Genomic DNA, 13,189 nt, shown 5'->3' with positions numbered 1-13,189 from the left:
TCTTTTACTCCTATCCTCAACACAATTCAGGGTACAAACAATGCAGCCAGGTTAAGGTCAAAGGGACAAACAATTGTCTTGTATCTCTGTCTTAAATAATGTATGAGTTGCAAGACACAAGATACTGTTTCCCTTCTGTAGAATTTTATCTGTCAGGACAATTTGTTCAACAAAGCAGCAGCAAGAAAATTGTCATGGTTGCACAGGTTAGATGCAATTCCTTTGACATGTCTTTAAATTACAAGTGATATGGTAAAGCTAACTTTACCTTATTTGTCAGATCACAATTAAAGGCAACATTGAAAATCCAGAGAGATTGTTTGTGGGCTCTCAGTAAGAATCATTTATGGCTACTCAATCCATAGGATTGGATTACTGTTCCCCACACAATGTGGACATATTACTGATGGCAGGTTACAATTTATTTATATTTTTATACAATTTTTATTTATATTTATATATATTGGGTTCCCTTTATGACTTGCAATTGTTATGGATGTTGCCAGCCAAATCCTTACACCTTATAAACACTGCCACAATTTTCTTCTCATTTTGATTTGCTTACTTCATTATTTAAAATCAAGGTAGTGGGAGTAAAATCAAATCAAAAGTATTGATTTTATCAGTCTTAAATTAAAATAGTTATCTATAACAAACTTTCTAAAGATCTAGGCCTATCCTGCATGTTCCTAGAGTCCTTTGAATAGTCTTAATTTGTCTTCTCACCTTGACACCACTATGTCTCAACAATGGAACTAAAGTGAATAAATATCAAATCACCCCAACTCTATAGCAAGGATTAAGTCTACAATATATATTTATATTTAATTTATATTTGTATACGTTTGTATAACAAATTGCCACCTGGCTAATTTCCAAAGTCTGCTTACCAAAAGCGAGTTCAGCACTCACCTTTCCAATATATTGACTAGAAAAATAAAAATGGTGAAGTAGGTTACTCAGAGTCCCCTTGAATCAAATATCACCAGGTAGAATAAAATAACATTTTATTAATAAAATAATATGGAATCACTGTGAATTAAATTTTAAAAAATGGAAATGTTGGTTCTTGCTCGAGGTAGTTTCAAGCTCAGGTTGGCTCTGTTTCTAAGTTCTCCTTCTTAAGTTCATTTTTGTAATATGCAACTTTTTACACAAAGAAAAAGTTTGCATAAAAATTGACATGAGCTTTTGAATACATTTTTTGTCATATATGTAGTCCATACATTTTTGGCAAGTGAGTTCTTCTGCATGCATATTTATGATCTTCAAAAGTATATAATTTTATACTTTTTAATTGCACACTACATCACAACATTCATAAAACTGCAGCTATCACAATTCCAATGTTGGGAAAAGCTGATAGTGTAATTTCACATTAAATATGAAACAAAACCAATTTCTCTCATATCTCTTAGCTGGTTAACGGACAAGATGATATTTTATATATTACAGAAGACCTGAAAGCAAAGGCAGTAGGAAAGTTTAAGAAAAAACCAACACACACCTTTTTCTCTACCATCCTGCTAAAAAGAGGAAACACAGATTGTTAACTTCATCTAATACAAAACCTGGTTGTATATTTATTGGTATTTTCCTGTGAACCTGAAATTGTGTCCTGATCTGCTTCAGGATATTGGGCAGAGGTGAAAGAAAGAAAAACATGTACTGTCCTCAGGAAAGAAGATACAAGCAAGGTTGCAGTCTTGATGCCATAAAAAATTAGAATACATATAACCCCTTATATGCTACAAAGTTCTTGTGTCATTATGAAAAACGTTTCTGGATCAAATAAAAATAATTGTGACTGTCTTTTCCAGAGCATTCAATCTATAGTCTTTTCATCTAAAATACAGGAAAATACATTACTTTTCCACCAGAGTGTAACATTTACCTGTAATATTAACCACTGCATTACCAGCCTAATTTATACTAATTAAATCACAATTGGTTGGATCTCCACAATTAACCCATAAAAGGTGGTTTACAAGTGTATTCTAGATACAGGCAACTCATGGACTACACATAAACCTGACATCCTATTTTGAGACTTCCAAAGTTACAAAGCACTGTCAGCAGTAAATGTTGGTAGTACATATTTTTGCTGTTTTCTTGTTAAAATATGGGCCAAAAAAATTAAATCCTGTGTATATGGATAGACAATCTGATATGAGCCAAACAATTCCTTTTTCATTGATCACGCTTGTTGGAACTGAAGGGAAATGAAGAAACATTTCTGTCTCCTATAATTACGTCCATACCTTCCATAGGTCTCAGAAGCCTTTCTTCTTAAGCACAGCCCTCTTCCACCAAAGGTTATCTGCTCTGGTTTATATAATACATGCTAGCTTATATGTAAACGCATAGCCTGTATGCTGCATAAACCTAGCCTGTGTGTCTGCTTAATAGGAAGAGGGCCTATAAGAGAACCTTGAGAGATTATTAGCCAAAATTTAGCCATAGATGAATTCAGCTATAGAGGACCAGAATTTATCTCTCTGCTAGTCTACTTCATAGAAAGCACTATTTAAAACTAGCCATGCCAGGGGCTTCCCTTTTTCATCATGGAAAGGCACATGATGGCATTATAAGAGTCTAGTAAAATGTCACAGGCTAGTAACAGAATCTTTGGGAGTAGGGCAGTATTCAAATTTAAATAAAAACAACACCACTTTAGATTTTCTATTTAGGAATTTGAGATATGATCATGTCATTTATCAACTTTTTTTCTTTCTTCAAACTTTTCCTTTACATTATCACTGACTTCTCATATAGCATTACTGGACAAAATGCAGTGATCAATACATCTTTATTCCTCAGTTTAACAGAGATGCATTAAGTACACTAATCTGCTGAGTTCTCCTGAATCTTTGGAGTTATTTTGGATTTCTCTAATAGAACACAGGAGCTGGAGGTGTGCGCATCCCATTAATATAATCTATTGTCAGAAATGTCTGAAATCTGAAGGATTTCTGTATGTTTTGGAGTATTTTCCAGATGATAGGGCTGGCAACCTGATTGGGAACCTCATCTTGCTACATTACATCAAGATATTACTATATCATGATAGCTCTTGAACATTCGCTCCATTGGTCCAACACCCAAAGGGTCACTTAGTTTTCAGAGGATGTACCAACAATTAGGCAGATTAAGACATGGTTAAAATACAGATGTCAAGAATCTCAGCATGTGTGGAGTTGATCAAATATGTTACTCTGCTGTAACATATCTGACACTAAAATCACCTATCTCCATTTCAGATTCCTCTGAATGTCATTTTAGTGCCCTCTGAGAATGTGGACAGGTAATTGAAATAGGGTATCCAAGTATAAGTCCTCTATATTTGGCATTTATCATTAATTCAATCTGGCCAAATATCTGGTTGGGCCCAAAATGTAATAAAAAAATTCTGAGTGGCGTGGGTGCCTACTTAAGAACTCAATGGGTTCTTAATAATTATCAACCAACTGCTTTTTTTTTTTTTAATCTGTACTCAGTTGTTACTGACTCTGCAGTGACTGCTTTTTGGATGAGTCCTTTTGCAGTTTTCAAGGCAAGGTGTTTCGGAAGTGGTTTGCCAGTGCCTCCTTCCTAGACCAGAGCCCAGCTGGCGAGCGCAGGAGGTGGGGTTTCTGTTGCTTCACACCTTTTTCGGGTGAGCATGGCTTCTGCGCTTACCGGCAACTGCTCCCGACTCCTTTTTGCAAGGCGCCGCCAGCATTTTTCCTCCCACCGGAGTGAGAGTCCCCATTTATCTACTCATGTAAGTTTTCGAACTGTTGGGTTGACATGAACTGGGGGAGGAAGCAGGAGCTCACTCTGCTGCGCGAAGGCTGAGCTCGAACCGCTGAAGTGTCGACCATTTCTGGCTGGCAACTTTCAGCATCATTAAGCCGCTGCGCCACTGTGTCCCCTACCAACTGCTATATCCCATTCTTAAAGAAGATGTCTGAGTGTGTGGTGGCTGAACAGTTTCAGATGCTCCTGGAAGACACTGATTATCCATACTGATTCCAATCTGGGTCTTAAGCCTGGGTATATGGAGCAGTATACAGAAAGATCCAAGAGCAGTGTTGATCCACCTTGATCACATAGTAGCTTTATATGCCATTGATAATGGTATCCTTCTGGATAGTCATTGTGGTTTCATAGATCAATTACAGGACTGGAGTAGTTCCACTCGTAACTGTGGGCTCGTGTCAAAAGAATTAGGTGACTATACCTTGGGTACTCGCCAACTATAGGTGTACCAATATCAGCTGTTCAACATCCATATGAAGCCAACAGGAGCCATCTTCAGGAGATTTTGAGAGAAATTCCATCTACTCTATGGTTGTATTCTGATAACATGACTGACCCTGTGATTTGCTAGCCCAGGGAAATACACAGCTCTGTGTGCTGGTGGAGTACAATCATGGATGTACTAGTTAAATAGGGATCGGTGATCTATGACGGCCTCACTGTCACTACAATAGAATTAAATTGTGGGCCGAAACAAGTGTTTGGTGTAGACAGAGATTATTTCTATCATCTGAATCTGGAGAGGTTGTACAGGCCTTGGACCAGTATATGTATGCAATGGTAGACTAGATGAGAAGCAATAAGCTCAGGCTGAGACCTGACAAGATTGCCAAATCTGGAGGAGCCTGCCCTCTTCTTGATGGAGCAAGTGCATACTTGAGGGGTATTCCCAGATACAATTTCCAACGGAGGCCCAAGTAGTTTCTGAAATAAGAAGTGCTTTTACAAGATATAGCTATTCTTGGATGGGAGTAACCTGGCCACAGTGATTCATGCACTGAGAACTTAAAAACTGAACTACTGCAAAGCACTCTAAATAAGAATGGCTTGGCAATTAGTCTAGGAGCTTCATTAGCCCTACTGTGTCTGGTTTGATTTGTACTGCATTTTGATATATATTTATCAGTTCAACAGGTCTGGTAAAGGATTTAGAATTTCAGCCACTAAATACTAAATACTCAAAATAATTACCTCAAAAATATTCATGTGCTCAAAAACAAAACCAACATCAAATTACAAAATAATTTATTTTGGAACTTTTAAAATTATTCTAAATACAGTATTTCCTAGAATTATGGCTACTGTGAATCTTAGCTAATCATCATACTAGACCACAAATCAAGCTGCTCCACAAATTGCACAGCCTATTTACAAACTTAATATAGCCATCTGATGATATCATTTGGCAAGAAGGAGTCAGCCTCTACTAATTTTCTCTCCTAAGTTTCACAGTTTCTCTACCACCTGTACCTATAAGCACTAATGTCTCCCACTGATGAAGACGCAACTGTATTACATTTAAAGAGCAAGCCAAACAAAATCCATTTGTTCAAGAACATTTAAAAAGCAAGTAAAGTATTAGCGAGAGAAAAAAATTACATCAACAACATCCATCTCCAAATTTCTTCATAATAAAGACTGGTATTTATTTTAATTCAGTATTTGCAATACTGAAAAACATTCTTAAGTTTGTCTTTTTCCCTCTGGACTATTCCAAGTTGGCCTTGTGAGATCTATGTAAGACTATTATTTCACAAATTCAAAGCTATCTTTTAAACCAGCCACTACACAGACTTTAACGTTGCCATTTCATTTAATGCTTAAGTCAGAAGATGCAAAACCAACTGGAGTAAAAGATTGTTCCATTTACATCTTAGATTCTCCTGTAACAATGGATAGCTATAGCCAAGAAGCCAAATTTTAGTAATGGCAGTATGCTTTTGCAACTGACACTCAGTTACAGTAAGTTTTTTCTCTCTCTCTTTGATATATGAACTTCAGTTGTCTAAAAAAAAGAGAATACCTTTTTCCACAGAACAGCAGAGATATATGGTGTGTCAGAGATTAGAACAATGAGTATGGGAAGGTCGGACTTTTAGTTTGTTACAATTACTTATTTTAAGGACCACTGGAGATTCGGAGGGAGGAAATGAAATTAAGACTGTGTGGGTACTACTACACTGCCTAAAAAGTGCATTTCAGCTCTCTTTCATAATGTACCAATGTATACATCTGAAGTGTTATTTAACAGAATGACTTCTCAGGGTGCCCCATTCAACATCTGAGTTACTTAGCAATGGAGGGAAAGAGAAAACTTCAGTTGCAGAGCACAAAGTTTTTAGAACTAGCAGTCACTGCAATCCACACATCTCTGGTGTTGCAAATGGCCCTACACATATTATATAAAATACTCCTTCCCTACTGCATGCACTCTTATCTAACATATGAAAAAGTGCAAGCCCTCACAGTGACATTAGTGCAAGTCATGTCTAGTTGATTTCAGTGGAACTCAAGCTTCATTAAGCTTAAGATTGTGCCCCTTACCTATAATGACCAAACAATTCCAAGGACTACAAAAATGGTTTTTATTAACCATCAAGTTTGATTCATAAGTTAATTTTTTATAGAAGTTATAAGGGTGGATTCACATGACTAGTTTCTCCGATTGCTTAGTCAGCTGTGAAGAGAACCGTGTAGAACTCAGTCTTCTTCAAGGCTCTAATGCACATTTTGCTCAGGAGACTACATGCTACTTCAGGTGATACCATTTTCTTATACCAACACTGTCTGCAAAACATCTCATGACAAACTCCATTGTTGAAAATTATTTGTTTCTGATTACTAAGGAAATCTGCTTTTAAGAAACTAAATCTAAACTGAACATAACAGAATATTATGGAGGAAAATATACATTTCAGTACCATATTTAATACTTTTGTAGTCCTACACAAAGATAAAATTTCAGAATTATCCCTATTCTGTGGAAGATGAAGACTATGTTATCTCCAGACTCTTTCCATATTTTATCTTATGGAAATTGGGGCAAGAATATAGAAACTAAGGAATTCTTCTATGCACAGAGGAATAAAACAGAATCAATCAACAAATTCTAGCATAACTAAATCAAATCAAATCTTTATTATGGTTACAGACCAGCATAATCTACCCTAACTAGATATGTGACTCAGGAAAGACCACATGTATTTCCTAGTCCATACATATAGTAAGTTTTGGGAAAGGGTCTGATAAAGAAAAATGCCTATACCCTTGGTAATGTAATGTAATGTAAACCTTGTACACAGAATGTGTGTATTTGCTGCATGGAGAACCTTGGATTAAAAAGGAAAACAAACATTCTCTTGTGGGTGTGAAGTTCATCTAACAAAACATTATGTGCCCAGATGGATACAACAGGTATACCATAGAGCTTCAAATATTTTTTTGAAAGAACTGTCTTGTACTAAGTAACTGCATTCCACAATCTGGTCCTTCTATGTCTGATTTTTCTTCTCAAGTTTATTAGAATATCAGGCACTGCAATTGGAGGGTTGTATTTAATGATACATAATCTTTCCCTCTTTCTCAAAAGAGAAAATATTTTTATAGTTAAAACAGACAGAGGACAAAAATCAAGTTAAGCAGCTGAATGCACTTGGCCATGTAAGTACAGAATAAAAATGAGCATTTCTAAGGAGCTGATGGAACATAGCCCGTGTCAGTAGGTTTAAGCTGCCTAGAAAATCATTAACTTTTTTATTTTGGTTTTCTTTAAATTGGGACAATTCTCCTCAGTATATATATGCAACTTCTCCTATTAAATTTTGGCATCATGTAAATGTACAATTACACTCAGGAATTACCCTACATTTTGCATCAATTCAGGCTGTTGGTATCGTTGTAAGATTCCTATTAACTTTAACTGGGGAAAAATGTATAATAATGCACCTCAGTTTTTCCATTTTACAAGTATTGTATGGAGTTCCTGTAACTGTAAGAGAGCCAAACTGTAGGTAAGGAAGCTGTTTGGTTCCTTTTCATCTGAACACTCAGCCTCTTTTTCAAAAGGTTATCTGGCAGCATGTTTTACTAGAAAATTCACACATCAAAATATCCTGCTTGTTCTTCACTACTTCCAATTCAAAACATAGCTAATATGAACAGTCCTTGGCTAATAAAAGATTCAAAAGCAATGACATGAAATTTGTAAAAAAATTGTAAAAAAAATGGCAATGTCCAGATCTGCCTCATTTGTACATCCATCTACTAATATTAGGTCTTATTTTCAAGAACTGGCCCTTGATTATAAGTTTATTGTGTTTGGTAATTTGATAAGAAAAATATTACATTAGTGAAATCTTCCACTTTCTAAACTCTTAACTTCATTATGTAGCTTTTAAACATTTTGTCAATGCAACTGTCTTAGTTCTGAAGGTAAATAGTTACCTCTTTGTATCCTGGTTTGATATCATCTTCCACTAATGCATTAATATAATAACTCATTATGTTCTTGCACTTTAGGAAAAAAAATACAAAACATGAAATTAAGACTTCAGTCTAGGCAAGCTTGTTTGGTTTCAGAATTTTATTTCTTTAGAAAAAATATTTATTATAACAGCAGAAATTGGGATCACAGCACCAATAAAATTAACAGTAAATACTTTCTGCCAGACCATTTCTCTCACCGATTAATACTAAAAAACAGTAAATACTGTTAAATTAAATTAAATTAAATGGTACACATTGTTTTCAGATGAAGCTCCCCATGGAGCGTCTTAGTGCCCAGAACAATGACATTTTTATTTTTGTAATTATGGCAGAATTAAATCATTAATACCAACAGTTTGAGAAAACAACAGGGGAGGGCAGCATTTTACAACATTACCTTATAGCATTATCTTTTGTTATTCCTGAACAAAAAATGTGAAAAAGTATTGTTCACCACAAACAGTTCTCCAAGAGCCTCATACATACCCCATACTTATTTACAGGCATCCTGATTTCTGGTAGTGATACTCATCGTTGTCCTACTGGGAAGTTTGTGTAAAACCATTCAAAAGGCCCTGAAGCCAACCACTTCAAGATTCACATGTTATTTTGACGTAAGAGGCAAAGGCAAAGATTTTTATAATGATTCATGAATGCACCAGTGGACTTAAAACTGCTCATACATGAAATGTTAGGAGCATACATTAATATGGAATAGAGACCAGATTTGTAGGTAAAGTATGTATAGAGATGTTATAATTTCCTAATAAAATGGCAAGCCAATTCCCAGTGTTACCATCTGTTGCAAATTATCGTGAGACTTTGTCTTATTCTAGTCTTCTACACACATTTGCAAAAAAAAATTTAATATATATATTTAAAACCAATAGACCCACTTACTGTATTTAATCCTCTTCTCAGATTTATCATGAAAATTGATGCTCAAGGCCTCCCTATTTTCTCAGCCTTTTAAATAATAATGAACATGTCCACAGCAGTTATGCCATTTTTGCCTACATACAGTTTCCATTACATTTCCAGTTTTGTAAATTTCAGATTCACACTGAGTTGCTTTAAAGCTCAGTTATTGGTCAATGGGAATACACATTCCAAACTGCCCTAATTTAAAAAGAAAAAAAGTAGCTGAGTCATACAGTTATAACATACACATGGAAATAAGTCTAGTCTGATGAAAAACCTTATTTTAAGTACTTAAGTATTTTTAAGTTAAATTGATGGTTTGGATCAAAGTTGAGTTATTTGAAAAGTTTATAAGATAGCTGTATTTAATAGAAGCCTGATCTCTCCATTTTTGCAGTCCCCTGCCTAAAGCGTCTTTGAAGACCTTTACTTAATAATGTGGGCTATTGTGTGGTGAAAGAGGGTTGCTGGCAGGTTGGAATCACCCAAAATCAGGCTTGGATCCTACATTTAAGAAAGGGAAACTTTCTGTTTCCCCTATTCCCAAGCAATACTTGAGTCCCATTTAAGTTGTTCAGGAATCCCTTTAACCCCACTAATTTTGCAGAGATGTACAAATAGCTGCAAGAAAAGTAGAGGACAGCAACTGTTCTTCTACGATCTTCCTTAAACACTTATTTTGGGATCCAACCTTTGAACCTATAATTTAAAGAGTTTGTCTATGGAAACTGTTAACTTCTGCACTGGCCATGAAGTAACCTATAAAACAGGACAATTAACACTTATATGACATATTTCACATGCCCAAATTGATTTTTCTACAGTATATCACTCACTCTTACATGGCCTTCTGTGATAATGAGTCATTCCTATTGTTGCAAATGAGAACCTAAGGTCTAAAGAAAATTGTTTACCAATAGTCACTTAACAGGCCCACATTTGAGGAGAGATTTGAACTAGAGACTTTCCTGGTCAGATCTTTTAACAACATCAGGTTTATCAGTTCAAGGCTATGCTTACTCAGGAGTCAGTCCCATTTAAGTAAATGAAGTTTACTTCTGAGTTCAGATAGTCCCCAGTTTAAGAACGAGTTCTGTTCCCAAGGTCTGTCTTTAAGTCGAATTTGTATGTAAGCCAGGAACATATTATTGTATTGAACTGTATTGTATATTGAACTCGAATCATTGTGTATTTAACTTGAATTTTGCGACAATAGGCTCCATTCTTAACTATGGGTCCTCCCTAAACCAGGTGCTCTTAATCTGGGGACTACCCATAGACATCCATAGGATTATGCAATATATAATAAAATATATCATTTTGTAACTCATTGGAAATAATGAAATCAATGGTTCCAATAGTAAGCACACCTGCTTGAAGTAAATTACATTGAAATTAACAGGACAGACTTGCAAATAGACTATCTGACTGCTTATTTCCACACTTCTGCCTTCTCCAATGCTATTCAACTTGGAAGATGTTATCTCCTTCCTCTCCAGATTCTGGAGACCATGGGAACAGGCTGCTGAAACTAGCATGGCTTCAGTAGCACGCTACAGGTGTTCAGCAGCTGGAACTACTGCTGGAAACATCCCACCAATGCAGCGTTTCCATTCCTCTAGTGAGAGTCCAGTTTTAACATCAAAACAAAATATCACTAGCAGATGCACTGGCAAAACTCTTAAGGCTAACGGATATCAAAGAGACGTCGATGGTTGTACATTTACAGAAACTTTTATTATCCCCTGAAAAGAAACAAATTGACATGATGGGCACCATTCTATCTCTTCCTGTCTAGGATAACATGAGGTACCTTTCTAAGTATTAAGTCATACAAGGACATTATTTTTTTAAAAAGTATTTCAATCCAAACACAACACATTATTCTTGTATATGGATAGTACAGAAAATGTCACTTCCAGAATAACTAGAGCAAAACAGTTGCATGCTGTATTGCATACACAAGGTCTTCCTTTATTTTATGCAAATTGATATTTTAAGATCATACTTGTCTATGGTTATCAGAATCTAAACTTCAACCAAAAGCATGCATTAAAAGGCATTTCCCACTTTATATATCCACATTCACTGCTATCAGATCACAGGAACACAATTCACACGTTTATAACTCCATGTTAATGAGAGCAGAGATCTATCTAGGTCTTTACACTCACAGTCACTACTATAGACTGTGGAATTTGGAATTTATGCAAGTTAGAGAAAAGTCAGCATTGTAGAACAGGCATTATTAAGATTTCAAGGTCTAGATATCTCTGTGGGTAAGTTGGGGCAGATTGCCAAGACCTTCCTCACAGGGTTGTTATGAACACAAATTAGAAAAACAGATTACTAGTACAATAAAACCACCTCATTATTATTAGCTGTGAATAAAGTAGGAAGGCTAAAGAATACAGTATTATGGATGTGTGTAACTGTGAATACATCCCAGGAACTTAAGCAATGCTGAAGAATAAACATTCTTTGCACCCTTATTCAGAGTCATTCTAAGCATGTTGCATCGTAGGTAAGTTTTTCTGAGAGCAATAGGATTGACTCTTGTGAAAACTAGTTCAGGGCTTCAAAGTACGCAAGAAGAATAAGTCTGATAGGGAGCATGGACGGGAAGAGAAGCAGAACTTTTGTTCAGATCTGATCCCATCCACCAAGAACCTGCGCGCGACCACTTCCCAAGCAGCAGCTTAGCACGGTAGGCACGCGAGGGCTTGCTCGCCCTGTACCGTCCAGCCCAGTGGTGAGGAGAATTGCGCCACTCCTTTGCGTTCCCAGGATTTCTGATTAGAGAGAGGTGTTGTGTGTGTGTGTTCGTGTTCTCCTTCCCCCCCCCAAATTTCGCAAGACAATACAAGCGAGCGATTGACTTAGTGGCTATGAACGCAAACTGTCGTAAGCTATTACGTGGGGAACGGGTATCTGGAAGCTCCAAACACACGGAGAAACAAGAGCGCGTGCGGGACCTTCTCCGGGGCCAGCCGACTCTTTAGACTGAGGCGAAACTCACGCGCCTGCTGTCCGGCAGGGGCTGGTGAGAGAGGCGGGAGAGTCGACGGGTGGCCACCCTTCTCCCGCCTCGGCACGCGCGCGCACCCCCCCCCCCAGCTGGCGAGGGACGGAGGGCTTCCCAGTCAAGCCGAGGCCACCACCTGCGTCCTCCCAGAGACCCTGCACTTCACCGCTAGGCTGAGGCGCGCCCTCTCGCTTTCATCTCTGTGGAAACGCTTCTGGGACTTACCTGGCTCGTTCTCCTCCCGAGGAGCGCCTTTCCTGCCCGCGCCCCCTTTGCCTTTCCTGATTTTCCGCCTCTTCTCTGGACCTTCCAGCGGCGAGGAAGAGGAGGAGGAGGCGGCGGCGCCGGCTGCCCCCTGCTCCTTGGCCGCTGCCCTCGGCGACTCGTTCATGTCCAGCGCTGGTGCGCCCCGCAGTCTTCCCTCTCCTTGAGTTTCCCCCACAGCTGCCCAGGGAACAACGAGCGAGCGGCAGGAGCAGAGCGGAGCGAAAAGTTTCGCCGCCTCTTTCTCTCTCCGCTGTTCTTTTCCCCCTCCGCTCTTCGCACAGCTGCCTTCAGCGCCCGCTGCTCTCCCTCTGTCCTCCTGGCTCCATCTGCTGCAGCCTTAGAGGAGAGAGCAAGAGAGAACTCGGGGCAGGGAATTTCTGCCAGGTTCTTCCTTCCCCCCCAGGAGGAAAGGTGGGGGGTTTGCCCGCCCCCGGCACCCTCACACGCACGCACACCGCTTGCCGGGGACGGGAGGAGCCTAAGCAACCCCCCGGGGCACGAGGGTGTGGGAATGTGGGCGGGTGGGGCGGAGCAGCGGCGGTGGATCGCTAGTCGAGGCGGAGAGAGCCCAACAGAGGTCGCCCGGATCGAGCGAGGACGGGCGCGCTGGGCTGGAAGCCGTCGGCCCTCCGAGGGGGCTCCTTCCAAACTCCCAACGCGAATGGGTGCTTTTACTCAGGTCCTACGTTA

The 13,189-nt window shown here is 38.6% G+C and overlaps 1 protein-coding gene across 5 annotated transcripts in view; it reads right to left on the bottom strand.

Annotated features, from left to right (window-relative positions):
* Window positions 1-12,988, bottom strand: part of NRG1 (neuregulin 1) — a 173,575-nt gene extending 160,587 nt beyond the window's left edge. For 3 of the 5 annotated variants that reach the window (XM_088129887.1, XM_088129888.1, XM_088129890.1), the window contains exon 1: window positions 12,458-12,987. In XM_088129887.1, the coding sequence (XP_087986013.1) occupies window positions 12,458-12,623 (166 nt within the window). In that variant the 5' untranslated portion in view covers window positions 12,624-12,987. Of the gene's footprint in view, window positions 1-12,457 lie in introns of all 5 variants that reach the window. The other 2 variants (XM_088129889.1, XM_088129886.1) reach the window with 1 other exon arrangement.
* Window positions 12,989-13,189: the final 201 nt, after the last annotated feature.

This window comes from Python bivittatus, unplaced genomic scaffold, assembly GCF_059951505.1.
Source record: "Python bivittatus isolate LINGU-HERP-01145 unplaced genomic scaffold, Pbiv_v1 ctg000850_np1212, whole genome shotgun sequence".
Lineage (NCBI taxonomy): Eukaryota > Metazoa > Chordata > Lepidosauria > Squamata > Pythonidae > Python > Python bivittatus.
The sequence above is the reverse complement of the archived record's forward strand: the minus strand, read 5'-3'. Positions and strand labels throughout refer to the sequence as shown.